General features: G+C 49.6%; 1 protein-coding gene across 1 annotated transcript; it reads left to right on the top strand.

Moving 5' to 3' along the window:
• Positions 1-659: 659 nt before the first annotated feature.
• ETH_00004515 (uncharacterized protein) lies at positions 660-4,695 on the top strand (the record flags this gene model as incomplete). Its single annotated transcript, XM_013373156.1, is given in 2 exon segments — positions 660-4,067; positions 4,081-4,695. The coding sequence occupies 2 exon segments, from the start codon at positions 660-662 to the stop codon at positions 4,693-4,695; spliced, it is 4,023 nt and encodes a 1,340-aa protein (XP_013228610.1).
• Between the last annotated feature and the right edge of the window lie 8,844 nt (positions 4,696-13,539).

Raw genomic sequence — 13,539 nt, 5'->3', positions numbered from 1 at the left:
CAAGGTGGCTACAACAGAGCGTATACTGAGCTTCCTCTTTTGGATTCCTATCATACCTGTTCGAAGGGCTTATGTTGCACTGTGGCCAGAGAAATTTGACGCCAATTTGCATCGGGGAAGGCAAGCGGATCAAAGTTTCAGAGCGTTTTGCCGGAATGAATTCTGTGGATTCAGGGGTTCTGCTCCAGACGTCTTGAAGCACACTGACCATTCTTCCTACTCCACAAATTCCACGTCTTTTTTGTAAGCAATCCAAATACGCGACCTTATTGGCGTGCTATTTATTCGAAAATATTCGCGGGAAACGACACCCCTTCCACCATACCTGTTGTGGAAGGCTGAGCGCAAGCTGCTCCACCATCGAGCTTGTAGAAAGTCACTCACTTGTTTTGCCACAGAAATGAGTTGAATCCCCAATGCATGTGCGCCATAGATCTCTGGCACTTGGTGAGATGTACCGGCCTATGTAAATCCTGTCGTACAAGGCTACTTTGCTGAGTCGACAGGCAAATTACTGCGAAGTTGAGTTGTTCATCAGTATAATCGGATGGCCTTTGCATGTAGTCCGTACCGACGCCAGTTCGCGTCCGGTGGAGAGCAGCACGTGCATATCTGGAATTTCAGGGGTTCTGACACCAGTTTGGTTGACAACGAGGCGTATGTCTCTGGCAATGATGGACCCTGGATTAGGTTTGCCGGGTCTGGAGACCTTCAGAGCGGAGGTTTGTAACCAGACTCATACAAATACTGCGGACTCCCAAGCAGTCACGGGACTTGTTGAAGCTCCCTCATATGGCCCCGCAAACGAGGCGACGGATAGAAAATGTCTTCGCATCGGTAAATCACTTCGTTGCGGGCAGGCTTCCTGTGGATACACTTTGCTCGCTGCTCTGGCGTCGATAGCAGCACTTGTAACAATATTGTACGCATGTTTTCGCGTCTACAACAGGGCGAAAATGTGGCGAACGCAGCGCCGTCGTCTTTCCGACACCGAGTCCGACACCTCAGAAACATATATCTTTGGCCTCTGCGACTACTCTTCCGATGAAGGTACTTCGGTGGCTCCTGAAAGTTCTCAAGAGACATATGCACCGGCAAGTAAAAGGCCACGGATGGAAGGAGTGCAGCAGGTGGGACATACAACTGGTAGACCTCAGCAGCCACAAACGGCTATCCACGTGAGTGTGATCAAGTTTCAGCCCAGAAGTCAAGACCACAGCGAACCACAACGAATATCGCCACCTCACACTTTGGCCACACCATCACTCTCAGCACTCGTGCAGACTGAAATGCATCACCAACCAGTTGGTGGTCTATGGAGGCCGGCTTTTGCGCAGGAAGCTGCTTTAGGTCGTGGCGGAGGCGTGGGGCAGCAGGGTACTGTCCAGAGAGGGGCCACTATAGGAGTTCAGTCAGTTGGTGGTCTATGGAGGCCGGCTTTGGCGCAGGAATCTGCTTTACATCGTGGCGGAGGCGTGGGGCAGCAGGGTACTGTCCAGAGAGGGGCCACTATAGGAGTTCAGTCAGTTGGTGGTCTATGGAGGCCGGCTTTGGCGCAGGAATCTGCTTTACATCGTGGCGGAGGCGTGGGGCAGCAGGGTACTGTCCAGAGAGGGGCCACTATAGGAGTTCAGTCAGTTGGTGGTCTATGGAGGCCGGCTTTGGCGCAGGAATCTGCTTTACATCGTGGCGGAGGCGTGGGGCAGCAGGGTACTGTCCAGAGAGGGGCCACTATAGGAGTTCAGTCAGTTGGTGGTCTATGGAGGCCGGCTTTGGCGCAGGAATCTGCTTTACATCGTGGCGGAGGCGTGGGGCAGCAGGGTACTGTCCAGAGAGGGGCCACTATAGGAGTTCAGTCAGTTGGTGGTCTATGGAGGCCGGCTTTGGCGCAGGAAGCTGCTTTAGGTCGTGGCGGAGGCGTGGGGCAGCAGGGTACTGTCCAGAGAGGCGCCAATATAGGAGTTCAGTCAGTTGGTGGTCTATGGAGGCCGGCTTTGGCGCAGGAAGCTGCTTTAGGTCGTGGCGGAGGCGTGGGGCAGCAGGGTACTGTCCAGAGAGGCGCCAATATAGGTGTTCAGTCAGTTGGTGGTCTATGGAGGCCGGCTTTGGAGCAGGAAGCTGCTTTAGGTCGTGGCGAAGGTGTGGGGCAGCAGGGTACTGTTCAGAGAGAGGCCAATATAGAAGCTGAGTCAGTTAGTAGTGCATGGAGGCCGGCTTTGGCGCAGGACGCTGCTTTAGGTCGTGGCGAAGATGTGGGGCAGCAGGGTACTGACCAGAGAGGCGCCAATATAGGAGTTCAGTCAGTTGGTGGTCTATGGAGGCCGGCTTTGGAGCAGGAAGCTGCTTTAGGTCGTGGCGAAGATGTGGGGCAGCAGGGTACTGACCAGAGAGGCGCCAATATAGAAGTTCAGTCAGTTGGTGGTCTATGGAGGCCGGCTTTGGAGCAGGAAGCTGCTTTAGGACGTGGCGAAGGTGTGGGGCAGCAGGGTACTGACCAGAGAGGCGCCAATATAGGAGTTCAGTCAGTTGGTGGTCTATGGAGGCCGGCTTTGGAGCAGGAAGCTGCTTTAGGTCGTGGCGAAGGTGTGGGGCAGCAGGGTACTGACCAGAGAGAGGCCAATATAGAAGCTGAGTCAGTTAGTAGTGCATGGAGGCTGGCTTTGGAGCAGGAAGCTGCTTTAGGTCGTGGCGAAGGTGTGAGGCAGGCTGCCCGTCTTCCAGTGGCCGAGCCAATGGGACCTGGAAATACGCAGCGTCACATTTTCCTTTTCGATGCTCAGTCCGGTGTCCCGGTCAGTTTTCTCCCATCTGCTGGCACATCCGATTCTGACAGTGATGAAAGGAGCAGCACAGCAGGCACTCAGAATGCGCCTATTCTCGCATCTCTATTGACCCCCTCTGCTATACAAGAAGACTATCTTTCACACCCATTTGCCCGGCTGCCAGTTGTGCGCAGCCCTCGGGGTCATTTCTTTGTAGACTTTGAAACGGCATTGTTCACTGATAATGTTACCCAAAACCCCTTGCCATTGTTGCGCTTGGTACATGGCCTGCTGAGTCAACGAGAAATTGCCGGGGATCAGCTGGAGTTCCTAGCGACATTGGGAAGTAAGCTGGCGGCCCACGCCGTGAAGTTTCATAAGCAGACACTGAAGTACGCTACGGCATCCCGTGCATGCGAGAGATTGGGGGCCCGCTTCTTGGTTCTCGATGCAATTGTATCCACTGTTATAGTGCTGGAACAGAAGGTCTCTCTACAGTTGTGGAGAAATTTTGTTTCAAGTATAAACCACGAATACCCCCAGCCCCCTTCATCGCTGGCAAGCAGAGGACGGAGGCTCTTTCTTGCGAACTTCGCTCTGCTTCTAAGTAATGCGGTACAAACGCTAAAGATGGGATTTCGCCCTTCTGCTGAAGAACTTGTGCTTCTGAAGCGCATGCTATTCTGCGCACCGTACTCCCCTCCACGTTACAAAGTGGAAGGCTATGACGCATGGAGATTTAGTGAGCTTGTGCATCAGGGATCAACAGGCACTCCTGGTACACGATCGGCTGAAATGTTAAGTGCAGTGTCCAGTGGAGCCTCTTGTGACAACGCTTCAAGGCCTTGTCCTGGGACATCTGCCAGACTCATTGCTAGAGCTAGAGCTAAAACGCCTCCTAGGACCCTTGGTGAGAAATCTGGCTCCTCCGCAGGAAGCCCTGCAGGATCATCTAAACCTGCTGGAGCCTCTGCCAAACTCCCCGCGGGAACCGATATCAGCTTTTTATATGAAGTGCCTGTTCTGACTTTAAGTGGAGCCTCTAGGGAGCCCTTCTCCGGCGTATTTCCCAAAACTTCTGATGGGATGAGTCTGGAATCACGTAGTGGGAATGCCTTTCGTACAGTAAGGAGGCGCCATGAAGGTGTTGGAAAGCCACGTCTATCTGGACCCGCCGCTAGAATTGAATCACATTCTCCGGGGCCAGTTAGCTCCAGTGAGCACCTTCCTGGACCCTCCACTAGTGGAAGCTATTTGCCTCCTTTGGCCTCTGCCGAAACTTCCGCGGGAATTTCAAGTCTACCCGTTTCTGATGCAGCTTTCGCCTTACCTTTTACCTTTGCTGTACCTTTTGCTGGAATGCCTTCTGGAACGTCTTCTGGACCATCTGTTGGAGGGCCTCCCGAAGCGTCTCCTGGACTTTTTGCGTTGCCTGTTGTTGGTGGACATGTTGGTGGACATGTTGGTGGACATTTTCCAGTGCAGCAACCTACTGATTCTCTCACTGGACCGTCTGCCGCGCGCCTCACTGAACCAACTTTTGGATCTGCTGTTGGGTCTCCCGTATTTTATGCTCAAGCGCCTATGGGCGCATATGGTACGCCCGTTGCTCTTCCTGTCGGTTTCCCCTTTGGTGGGCAGATTGCTGGCCTTGAAGCTTTGGGAAGTATGCATACGAGAGCGTCTGTGGAGACTCATGGTAGCTCTGATGATGGCGCTTCTGGAAGCACTGAAACTGCTCGTATCTTTACTGAAGGAAGTACTCAGAGTGATTTTGATACCTCTTCTGGAATATCTGGTGGGGGATTCGCTGGAGCCTCTAAATCGCCAGCTTCCGACGAATAAAGGCCAGATCCTTTGCTTCCACCTCGCACCTATACTTAAAATGGAGCATCCACCAACAGCTGTACTAATTTCGTCAGGGCACCAGTAAAAGTCGCGCCATCAACGAGGTCATTTATCGGCATCGCGATGTGAAGAAGGCCGCAAAAGGTTGTGTATAGGCAAGACCTACAGTTCAGCGTAAACAATTCAGCATTTGCCGTCATTGTACTTGGCAGCAATTAAACTAATGAAAATTTTAGGCAGAGGCTAACCGGAATGGAAGAGTCAGTGTGCGTACTTTGGAAGAGGACGCGAGGGAGCAGCATGCGTTCTTTCTCTTCGTGTTCCTACATTTCAATCCGCGAGCTAAGTGGCTAGAAAGTCAGCCTCCTTGATTTGGATAGGCGTATTGCCTCTGGAACGGAGAAGGATCGATGGAACGATCAGTTAGTGAGGGTGCCGAGGTGACAACGAACTAACCAACAAGGCCCCGATTTGAAAGTAACTCGAACTACACGGGAGCACGGCTACAGATGAAGTCGGCAGCTTTCCTCTGTCCCTTCCCGGTTGTTAACGTAATTAGAGACTTTCAGAGTCCTGGATAGCTTGCGCTTGTGGCGCATGATTTTGGCATGCAGTCCAGCTGTACGTTTTGCGCCATTGGTTGTCAACGCGCTCGTGTTTCATTATTTCGAATGCATGTAGACGCCCTGTTTGTGCCATGGGTTTTCGCGTATTGCCACTCTCTGTGAGAAATGCGCAAGATTTTTGTGGCGAGTGGCCGCAGATTGCGTTTCGGGTATTTATTATGTAGATCTTCCGCTGATCTTACCAGCATGCAATGATGATAAGAACAGTTGCAAACAGAGATAGGCAGATGAATGGACAGAAAGGAAGGAGTGGACAACCAGACGCATTGAGGCGGCCTGAAGGACAGAGAGTTAAACAACAGGCAGTGGCGGAGCCGGAATTGTGTGAAGCAGCAGACATCTAAATAAGCAAAAGCAGCATACGGATAGGCAGACACACAGAGACGGGCAGACAAACAAAGATAGCCAGACAGAGGCTGGTTCATGCCACGACAGGTACGCGGAGACACGTAGAAACATAGACACAGTGAAAACAAGTTGAAGACTTACTTCTCTTAAGAAATACCTCACGAAAGCTCTGCGGGACGTCAGTTAAATAAGAACCAATACTTCGTTTTTGCGGAGATTCCACTGTTGTTTTGAAACACGCTTCTGCCCTACTTCGCTGCTACTCGGGGTCATAGGCACACAAATTGGAACCATGATTTGCGCAACGGATTAGAATGTTAGGAGCTGTTTTAAAGGCTGGGTGCCACTTTGCGCTGTATCTCCTTGTCAAGCTATTGTCAAGCTGTATATTGTGGAAATCTTCGCTTCCTACAGTCGATACGTTTTCCCTTTAGGTTCAGCTGTGAACGGGATCGACATTCAGCTGCTGTCCATGGATAGACTAGACCGGCAAGCTTTATGTAACCAACGTATCCGCAGGGCCAGCCGCTCATCAACGGTTGGGCTGATGGAACTTCGCGATGTACCAGTGTCGAGATTCCCCTTGCGCCTATTCTAAGAAGGCAAACACTGCTGCCATGCCAAAACTGTATGATGACCGTTCGCCCTCCTTCACTGTCTTCACAATCACCTGTTCAAGCCACTACGCCGGGGCGACTTCAAATTCTCCAACATTGGTATCGCCCTTGTCGTCCGAAACTCGGCTCTTTTCGCTGCTGGCGCCTCCAGTAGCTACCTGCCTTTCTTCTGGACATGGTCTTTCTTCCTTAGCTTACACCGTAGCATCACGTGAAGTCCCTACCAGGTGAGTTTCCCTTTCATGCCATGAAACAAGACTCAAATTCCAGCTAAGGGAGGACTCGATGGCGTTCGGCTCTATTGCTGCATTCGACAGTTGCTCCTTCTCACGTCGCTTGCGCCTAGTTTGTTGGCGTTTCATAGCTCGTAGGCTTGGCTGTTTAAACGTTACTGCTGCTGTCACCTCTTGGAAATGCAGCCAGGATGTAGTCTTCTGCCCTCGTCGCACCCTAGTTGCGGCTTCGGCGGTGCAGCATGACCTAAATCATTCAAGTTTGCTCGTCCGCAGCGTTTACAGCCCTTCGACAGCGGCGGGCGCAGTCGCTGCGTGAGGATCCTCGGCAGATGTTCCATTCTCTTGCACTCAAAGCACATAGAGCTACGCTCCGAGCTGGCTTTCTCTCTTCATAGGGTTTATAAAAGATCGCTTGCCCCCTAATGACCAGCCCACCTAGGCTGAGCGCCAAATCATTTCGCTGTCTCCTGTGTCTCTGCTCTAGCAGCCGACGGGTGTTCCAAGGCTCCCAGCTCAGCGACCACTTCTCTCCAGTTTTTAAAATTAAGTGTAGAACCCCTAGTTAGGGCCTTCCAGACGCCCAGTGGCAGGCTGTCCAAGAAGAAGTCCACTAGTTCCTTTGCTGGCAAACGCACACCCTATGGCACTGTCTTTGGCGAAGCTGGCAGAATAAAGGAGAGCTGGTGGTCTCCTCGCCACTGCTCAGAGTGGCGAGGAGACCACTTTTCTTAGTGGCGGATCATTGCCGACCAAAGTAAAGCACAAAAGAGATGGAGCACGCCGCTCACCATATGTGCGCTGCGTGTAATCTACCACATGTGCTATTTTTCCTCTTAGACAGACCCACTGTACCAAAGTATTAGCTTCCAAATATTCCCCAAATTCGTGTCCCCAATAACTTTGGTCTCTGCTGAGTTTTGTAGATCTTGCTTTATGCTTAGAAAGGCCTGCATTTTGTTTGCATTATCACAAATGGTTGGCTGCAAGACAGTGGTGCCTGTCCTTTCGGGCTCTTTTGCACCGCAAATTCCCTTACGAGAGCTACCATCCGATATAATATGGCTACCCCACCTGTGGTGCGGGTTCTCCTGGTTCGCCCATGGGTTACCTTCTGTGAGGGTGTGCTCGAGCCTTGGTGATCTGGAGTGATTGCTGCAAAAGCTACCGTCAGTCTTGCTTTAGCGGCTTCTTGGGCGCCAAATATTTGGGGGGATGCTGCGCCTTGTCCGCCTATTGCTCGCGCATTACGTGGGTGCCAACTAATGAGCTCTGATATGTTATGGAGCTGAAGTCACTAGAACATAGTGGAGTCAACTTGCTTTGGTAAGCATAGTTACAGTACATCACACTGGGCACATAGGTGCGTGCTTGCTTCTAAACGTCAAAGGCATAGAGTAACCCCCTGAACAACGCCTCGCCGATGTTTGCGTTCCCCTTTAGACAGCCCAACGAAACCCTCCATCACGAAACTCTCCTGTAATTGCAGAGCGTCTTTAAATTTAAAACGACGTTTATCTGTTGAAAATAATCGTAAATACATTAGTCCTTATGATGCAGTACTTTACTACCTCTGTGGCCCCGTGCAACATTGTAGCGCTGCGTGGACGTGCGCAGCATTGTAGTGCTGCGCACTACAATTCCCCGTTAGGAAGCTCTCGCTCCAGCTGAAGTCACGTTCCACGTCATCCCCGCTCGCGTTGTCCCTTGACACAGTGTTCTTACCACAGGAACCACAATCTTTTACAGTGGCCTGGTTAACCACTATGACGAAGAGTAAGGCTCCACTTTAACGTTATGCATCGATTTTGATTTGCCTACGGTTCCAGGCCTTCCGCCAACCTTGCTTCGCTGTAAGGTAAAAAACGGCGGAGCCAGATATTCCGAGTTCTGCAACCGCGAGCTCATGTTCTGTTTCTAGAGTGTGTGTTCCTACATCTCCACGCTCACACGCTTACCCTCAGCATGCGTGTTGATGTTACTCAGTCACGCAGTGTCTAGAAGTATTTCACACATTCTGCTCATTAGAGAGTTGCGGACGATACTAAGTAAAATCAGCAATGAAAAAAGGCCAGTCAAATGGAATCAGGCGACGTGACCTAGGACAAAGTGGGAATATTTTTGGAGGAAAAAAGTGTTTACACACAACCAACTTGAAGCGAAAAGGTTAATTTTAGACTCAGTAGGACGTATACACCTATAGGGGAGGAGTTAACGTACAAGCCAAGAGTCGGCGGCCGCTAAAGTGACGAGTGCCGTAGAGAAGATTGAAAGACATCGTTCTGCAAGACTAAAGCGGAAACTGCCACTGTGATGCACACAGAAGCATGCAAAAGCACACAGACAGCAACAAACACTCAGAATCAAGGGGACAAAGTTAGCGACCACAGAGGCTGCAGCCACCACAGCTACGATGGCAACATCCGGCATATAGGTGCAACGGGGGAAGGGATTCACACAGGCCAGGATAGACGTTAGAAACGGAATGGCAGGCAACTGCACAGAATATCGGGATAATTCAGGGGATGAAGAAGGTGGACGACGCAGCACCACAATTTTGCGCAAGAGCAACCTCCAGCGGCTGTTTACTCTGAACCGAAAGCAATACCAGCTAACTGCCATCACAACCGCCGCACACCACAAGAAGACACAATAAGTGAACCGTCTGCTCGGAGTACAAAAAAACAAATTAGAACCAAATTAACAAGCGGAATTAATAGGCAACTCAGTGGTGGAAATGCAATATGCAACACGAGCAGATATAACACAGCCATGTTCGACTACATGAAATACATGCCAAGAGAGTGAAGGGACTATGATCTAGTGTCATTATTGATATTTTGTTGTTATTCTGGAGCGGTCACCTTCACCTCCATGTCACTGCTGATTGTGCTGGTACCCCTCTCCCTGACCTAATTGCACACGGCTTGAAGCGTAATATGCAAAAAAAATCAGGTTTCTCTAATTAAAAACACTTAATAATGTATTTAATGAATGCAATACTAGGGCCTGCAACCTTTCGAAACTGCTTCGGCTTAGCATTGCAATGCCACGCACTATTCTACGATTCTACAAGCGAGCGCAAGGACCATGTCTGACTGTTCCACTTTTGAAGTATGCTTTGATTTTGCATTATTTTTGTCAGCTAAGTCAGATTTTCGGAATTCTTGTGGAAGACATTTTTGATCGGAAGGCGAGCCCGCTAGAGGGTCACGAACCAACTCGAAGAGAGCATAGATTTGAAAAGTCAGGATACCCGTAGCCTCCAACGATGGACGTTCGCACTATGTAAAAACACAAAAGGGACCTACCACCTGTTTTTGTTCTAATCGCTAATTCATAACTCATAAACACTGGATGGAAGTCGTGTCGTCTGTTTTACTTCCCCTATGTGCATCTCCAAGTGCTGCAGCGAAATGTTGCCCACAACTTTCACCAGCCTTACAGGCTTTCCCAGCTCACAGTATAGGGGATGTTTAGTGGAAAATGTTAAGGTATACCATGGCCCTGTGAACCGAATTCTCACTAGGGGCGGGTTGCTGTTGAGAGGACGGACGGCACCGCCAGGGGGAACGGACCAGTGGTGCAACCGCGAGTTAAGTACCCGCTTTTACATCTCTTAAGTGTCATTTACCCTTCGGCAGTTTGACACCGCAGCTTACGGCGCTGCTATGGCTGTAGTTTTATTTTAGGATGGTTCACTTGGCGTAGTGATCCACCACCACAGCATCTAGATTTTCTCCTCCATTGGGGCTTCCACAACGGGAACTGGCACCCTCCGATTAATAGGAAGCTGAAGATCGCTTGAAATGGTGCGACACGCTGCCGGCATTGAACGATTTGCATGCTAACTCAATGCCCTCGTAAATCGGCCCACCTGGAGGACCGCCAGTCGCGTTTCTAAGCGTGTTACACTTCTTTGGGCATGGTGGAAGCCCTACATGGAACAGCAGAGACAAGTTCAAGCCGCCAAGTGGGACCATGTCTCGGTGCAGTCATCACTTCACTCCCACTGCACTCCATTCTATCTCCGTCATGCTACCGCTTTCTGCCGCCCTTCTGTTGCGCGTCTCTCCCGACCTGCACGCACTTACGATAGGTTGCCTTCTGGCATTCACCCTCTTTTTCATCATGTCTTCATTTCACCCTCTTGCCGAGTTTAGTTTTCCCCTAGGTTTACTGTTAATTTTTCACTTTGCTTGCTACTTCTGCCCTTGTTAGTCTTCAGAGTGTAGTTCGGTCCCCCACGTCGTCAGAGCCTTGTGGTTGCCCAGTTCGCAGCTCGCTGGAGACGTACTGTGCGTTTTGTTGCGCCACAGGGGTCTCAAAACTGAACAAAGTTCGGGAAACTTCCTCAACGAAGGGTGCGAAGGCGGCACGACTTAGGAGTGCATACTTTACCGAAAACACAAACTGAAACGCATCAAAAAATCGTGGCATTCCTTACTACCCTTTTAAGCAAAATTACTCATAGCACTACTGCACGGAAGAGATGAGATGAATAAGTATCACTCGTGATGTGCTCGTGAAAACATGGACGAACAAAAGATATTACGAGTGCCGGAGTACACGTATGGGAATTTGCATCGTGCATGCCTTTTTGTACGTATGCAGATAAGGGACATCAAAGTATATTGCTGTTGTAGTTTTTGCATGAAAGATGCCAAAACTTCATGAGGATGCTGAATAAGTGTAACTTACACGGTGCACTACGAAGAGAAGCGGCAGCCTGCAACTTGGAGGACCTGTACTGAACCCTAACCTACCAAAGCCATAAATAGCATTGAAGGCCTGTTTATATCCGTGTGCACAGACGTTGGAGAGAACTATGGTTACTTTTTTCTCTTCTTGGAGAAACAGGCTGTGCTTGGAGACCTCGCCGTGCTCCTGCCGAAAAGCGTTATTCCAAGCAGTATACGCAATACATGCGATATAACAGCCCGCATAGCACTTACTTCTCTACATAGTGCACCCTTGAGGTGAAATGAGCTTAGAGAAGGCTACAGCTTGTCTGAGAAAGCCAGGCCAGTCCCTCACAGCTGCGGAAGTTCACGTTTAATCAATAGCTGAGCACTTGTGACACGAAATTGAGTCTACATGAAAAGGCTGTCTGGAGTAGCTCTGAGAAAAGGTGAATTAAGGCACATGTTACTACCAGTCTGGACAGCTTTAAATTCAGGAAGGTCTTAGTCTGGTAACTTCATGAGGTGAGTACTGCGAATAGTGGAATCCGTGCTGTTGTTTTGCAGATTTAGCAGTTGATTTTTTACTGGGGTGGGGACTGGGAGAGGAGCTTGATTGTTACTTCGGAGTTTAACAAAAATGGGTTTCTGTCGGCTGCTAAGACAAAGACAGGAGGCAAACTCCGACCCAAGTCGAGCAGCTCTAGGGCGCAGTCACTACCAGTGAACCCTGATGTGCAAATAACTACAGATAAATTTGACGAACAAGAAAATCATATGCCAAAACTGAGTCAGGTATCGCTTCCACCAACGCATGTACTGCCATCATTAGTGTTCTCCCTGGACGCATCTTATCACCAGACACGCTGAAGAAAAAGCTCAAGCCAGCGTGGTGGCTAGCAAGGCCTACCGTTACAAGGAAGGTTCGCTGGAGTGCTTCTAGAAAGCAAATTGGGAAATTGAAGAAGAATCATCTCCGTAGGCTTTCAAAGAGCTTTTCACAAAACTAGGGTATAGATGGAGTTGCTGCACGGGTAAATGGATCATGCTGCTATTGTGAGTATCAAATCACAGTTGGAAGTGTATGCGACAAACATGAAGTTCACATGGAAAGTAGTGGAACAAGAGGTTATGCAAGAAAATAGGGAACTTGCTGCCACACTATAGCACGTAGGAGCAGCGGAGGAGCTGGAGATACGCTGGACACAGTGGACACAATATTGAGGATTGAGCAACGTTGCGCATTAAGCGCTGTAGTGCTATTGCTGACTCAAACAGAGAAAGAAATGCTAAAGCAGTTTAGAGGTACAGAGAAACAAAAACACTTTTAGAATTATACGAACGCTTGAGAAGAAGAGTCTCAGATCTTTAAACTAAGCTCAGGCTCCCATAACCTGTGGGGGCAAGGTCCTGCTCATGAGAGCGTTATAGTTGATCTAGTAAGCGTGGGGACTGCCAACCCCGCTCACAGTGCCAATCGAAGATCAGGTGATTATTTGGAGTTTTCTCTTCAAAGCACTACGCTCACTGAGAGCCAGGCACGTGAGTGGTGAGCATCGAATGCCGGCATCCGATGGTCGCCAGTCACGTGTACACGTTTATGGACACATGAAGTCATCTGTAGATACGCGAACATAAGACTTCAATAATAGAGGTTTAAAGCAAGATTTAACATGTTACTACTACAACTACAGACCATGGGAACACAGAGTAATCAGGTGAACCGTCAATATGGAGTAAACAAAGAATAAACTAGAAGCAAATGCACATGTGGAATAAATAAATAGACAGTTCAGCGATAGAAACGAAGTAGGCAACATAGTAGGCAACATGAACGGTGGTATAGCTGGTAGGACCTTGAAGGTACTACAGTGTAGAGCAAAACTTGCATGGAAAACTCAAGAAGAATGGTGAATGTGGATATTATACAAAATCAACTAAAATTTCTGTGCCGATATAGCTGTCTTGTCACCGCAGACAGCCAGGGGTGCTGTGACGCAGGCTGAAAACCAAGTTCAGCGTTTCGGGTTGCTTACGGCTTGGGGCCTGTGGTTTTCACTTCAGCGTTTAGGGCGTAGGTTTTGCTCCTTGAGTGAGTGGAACGCGGTGCATTCTGAGCTGCATGGACTGCCTTCACGGCCGGACGGGATCGATTGAATCAGTGTGGACAAATGGGAAGTGTACTAGGTGTGCTGGACGTCGCTTATTTTCGTGCGAAGAGCTCCTTACTCTACGTTTTTGTCTATTTATTTCATATTTGTTTCTTATGTCGGTATTAAAGGTGCAGTAGAAGCTCTCAGTTAAGGGTAGCAAGGTAGCAATGCAGAAGCGCATTGAAAACTACAGGAGGCTTCCTACGGTGCACGGAAGCGTGCACTGAAATATTTGTTCTGCATGCCTCAAGGAATACTGTTACCCGACAA

The sequence above is a fragment of the Eimeria tenella genome, genomic scaffold (genome assembly GCF_000499545.2).
Source record: "Eimeria tenella Houghton genomic scaffold, Eth_scaff121, whole genome shotgun sequence".
In the NCBI taxonomy this organism is placed as follows: Eukaryota; Apicomplexa; class Conoidasida; order Eucoccidiorida; family Eimeriidae; genus Eimeria; species Eimeria tenella.
Note: the sequence above shows the minus strand (reverse complement) of the source record. Positions and strands in the feature narration are given on the sequence as shown.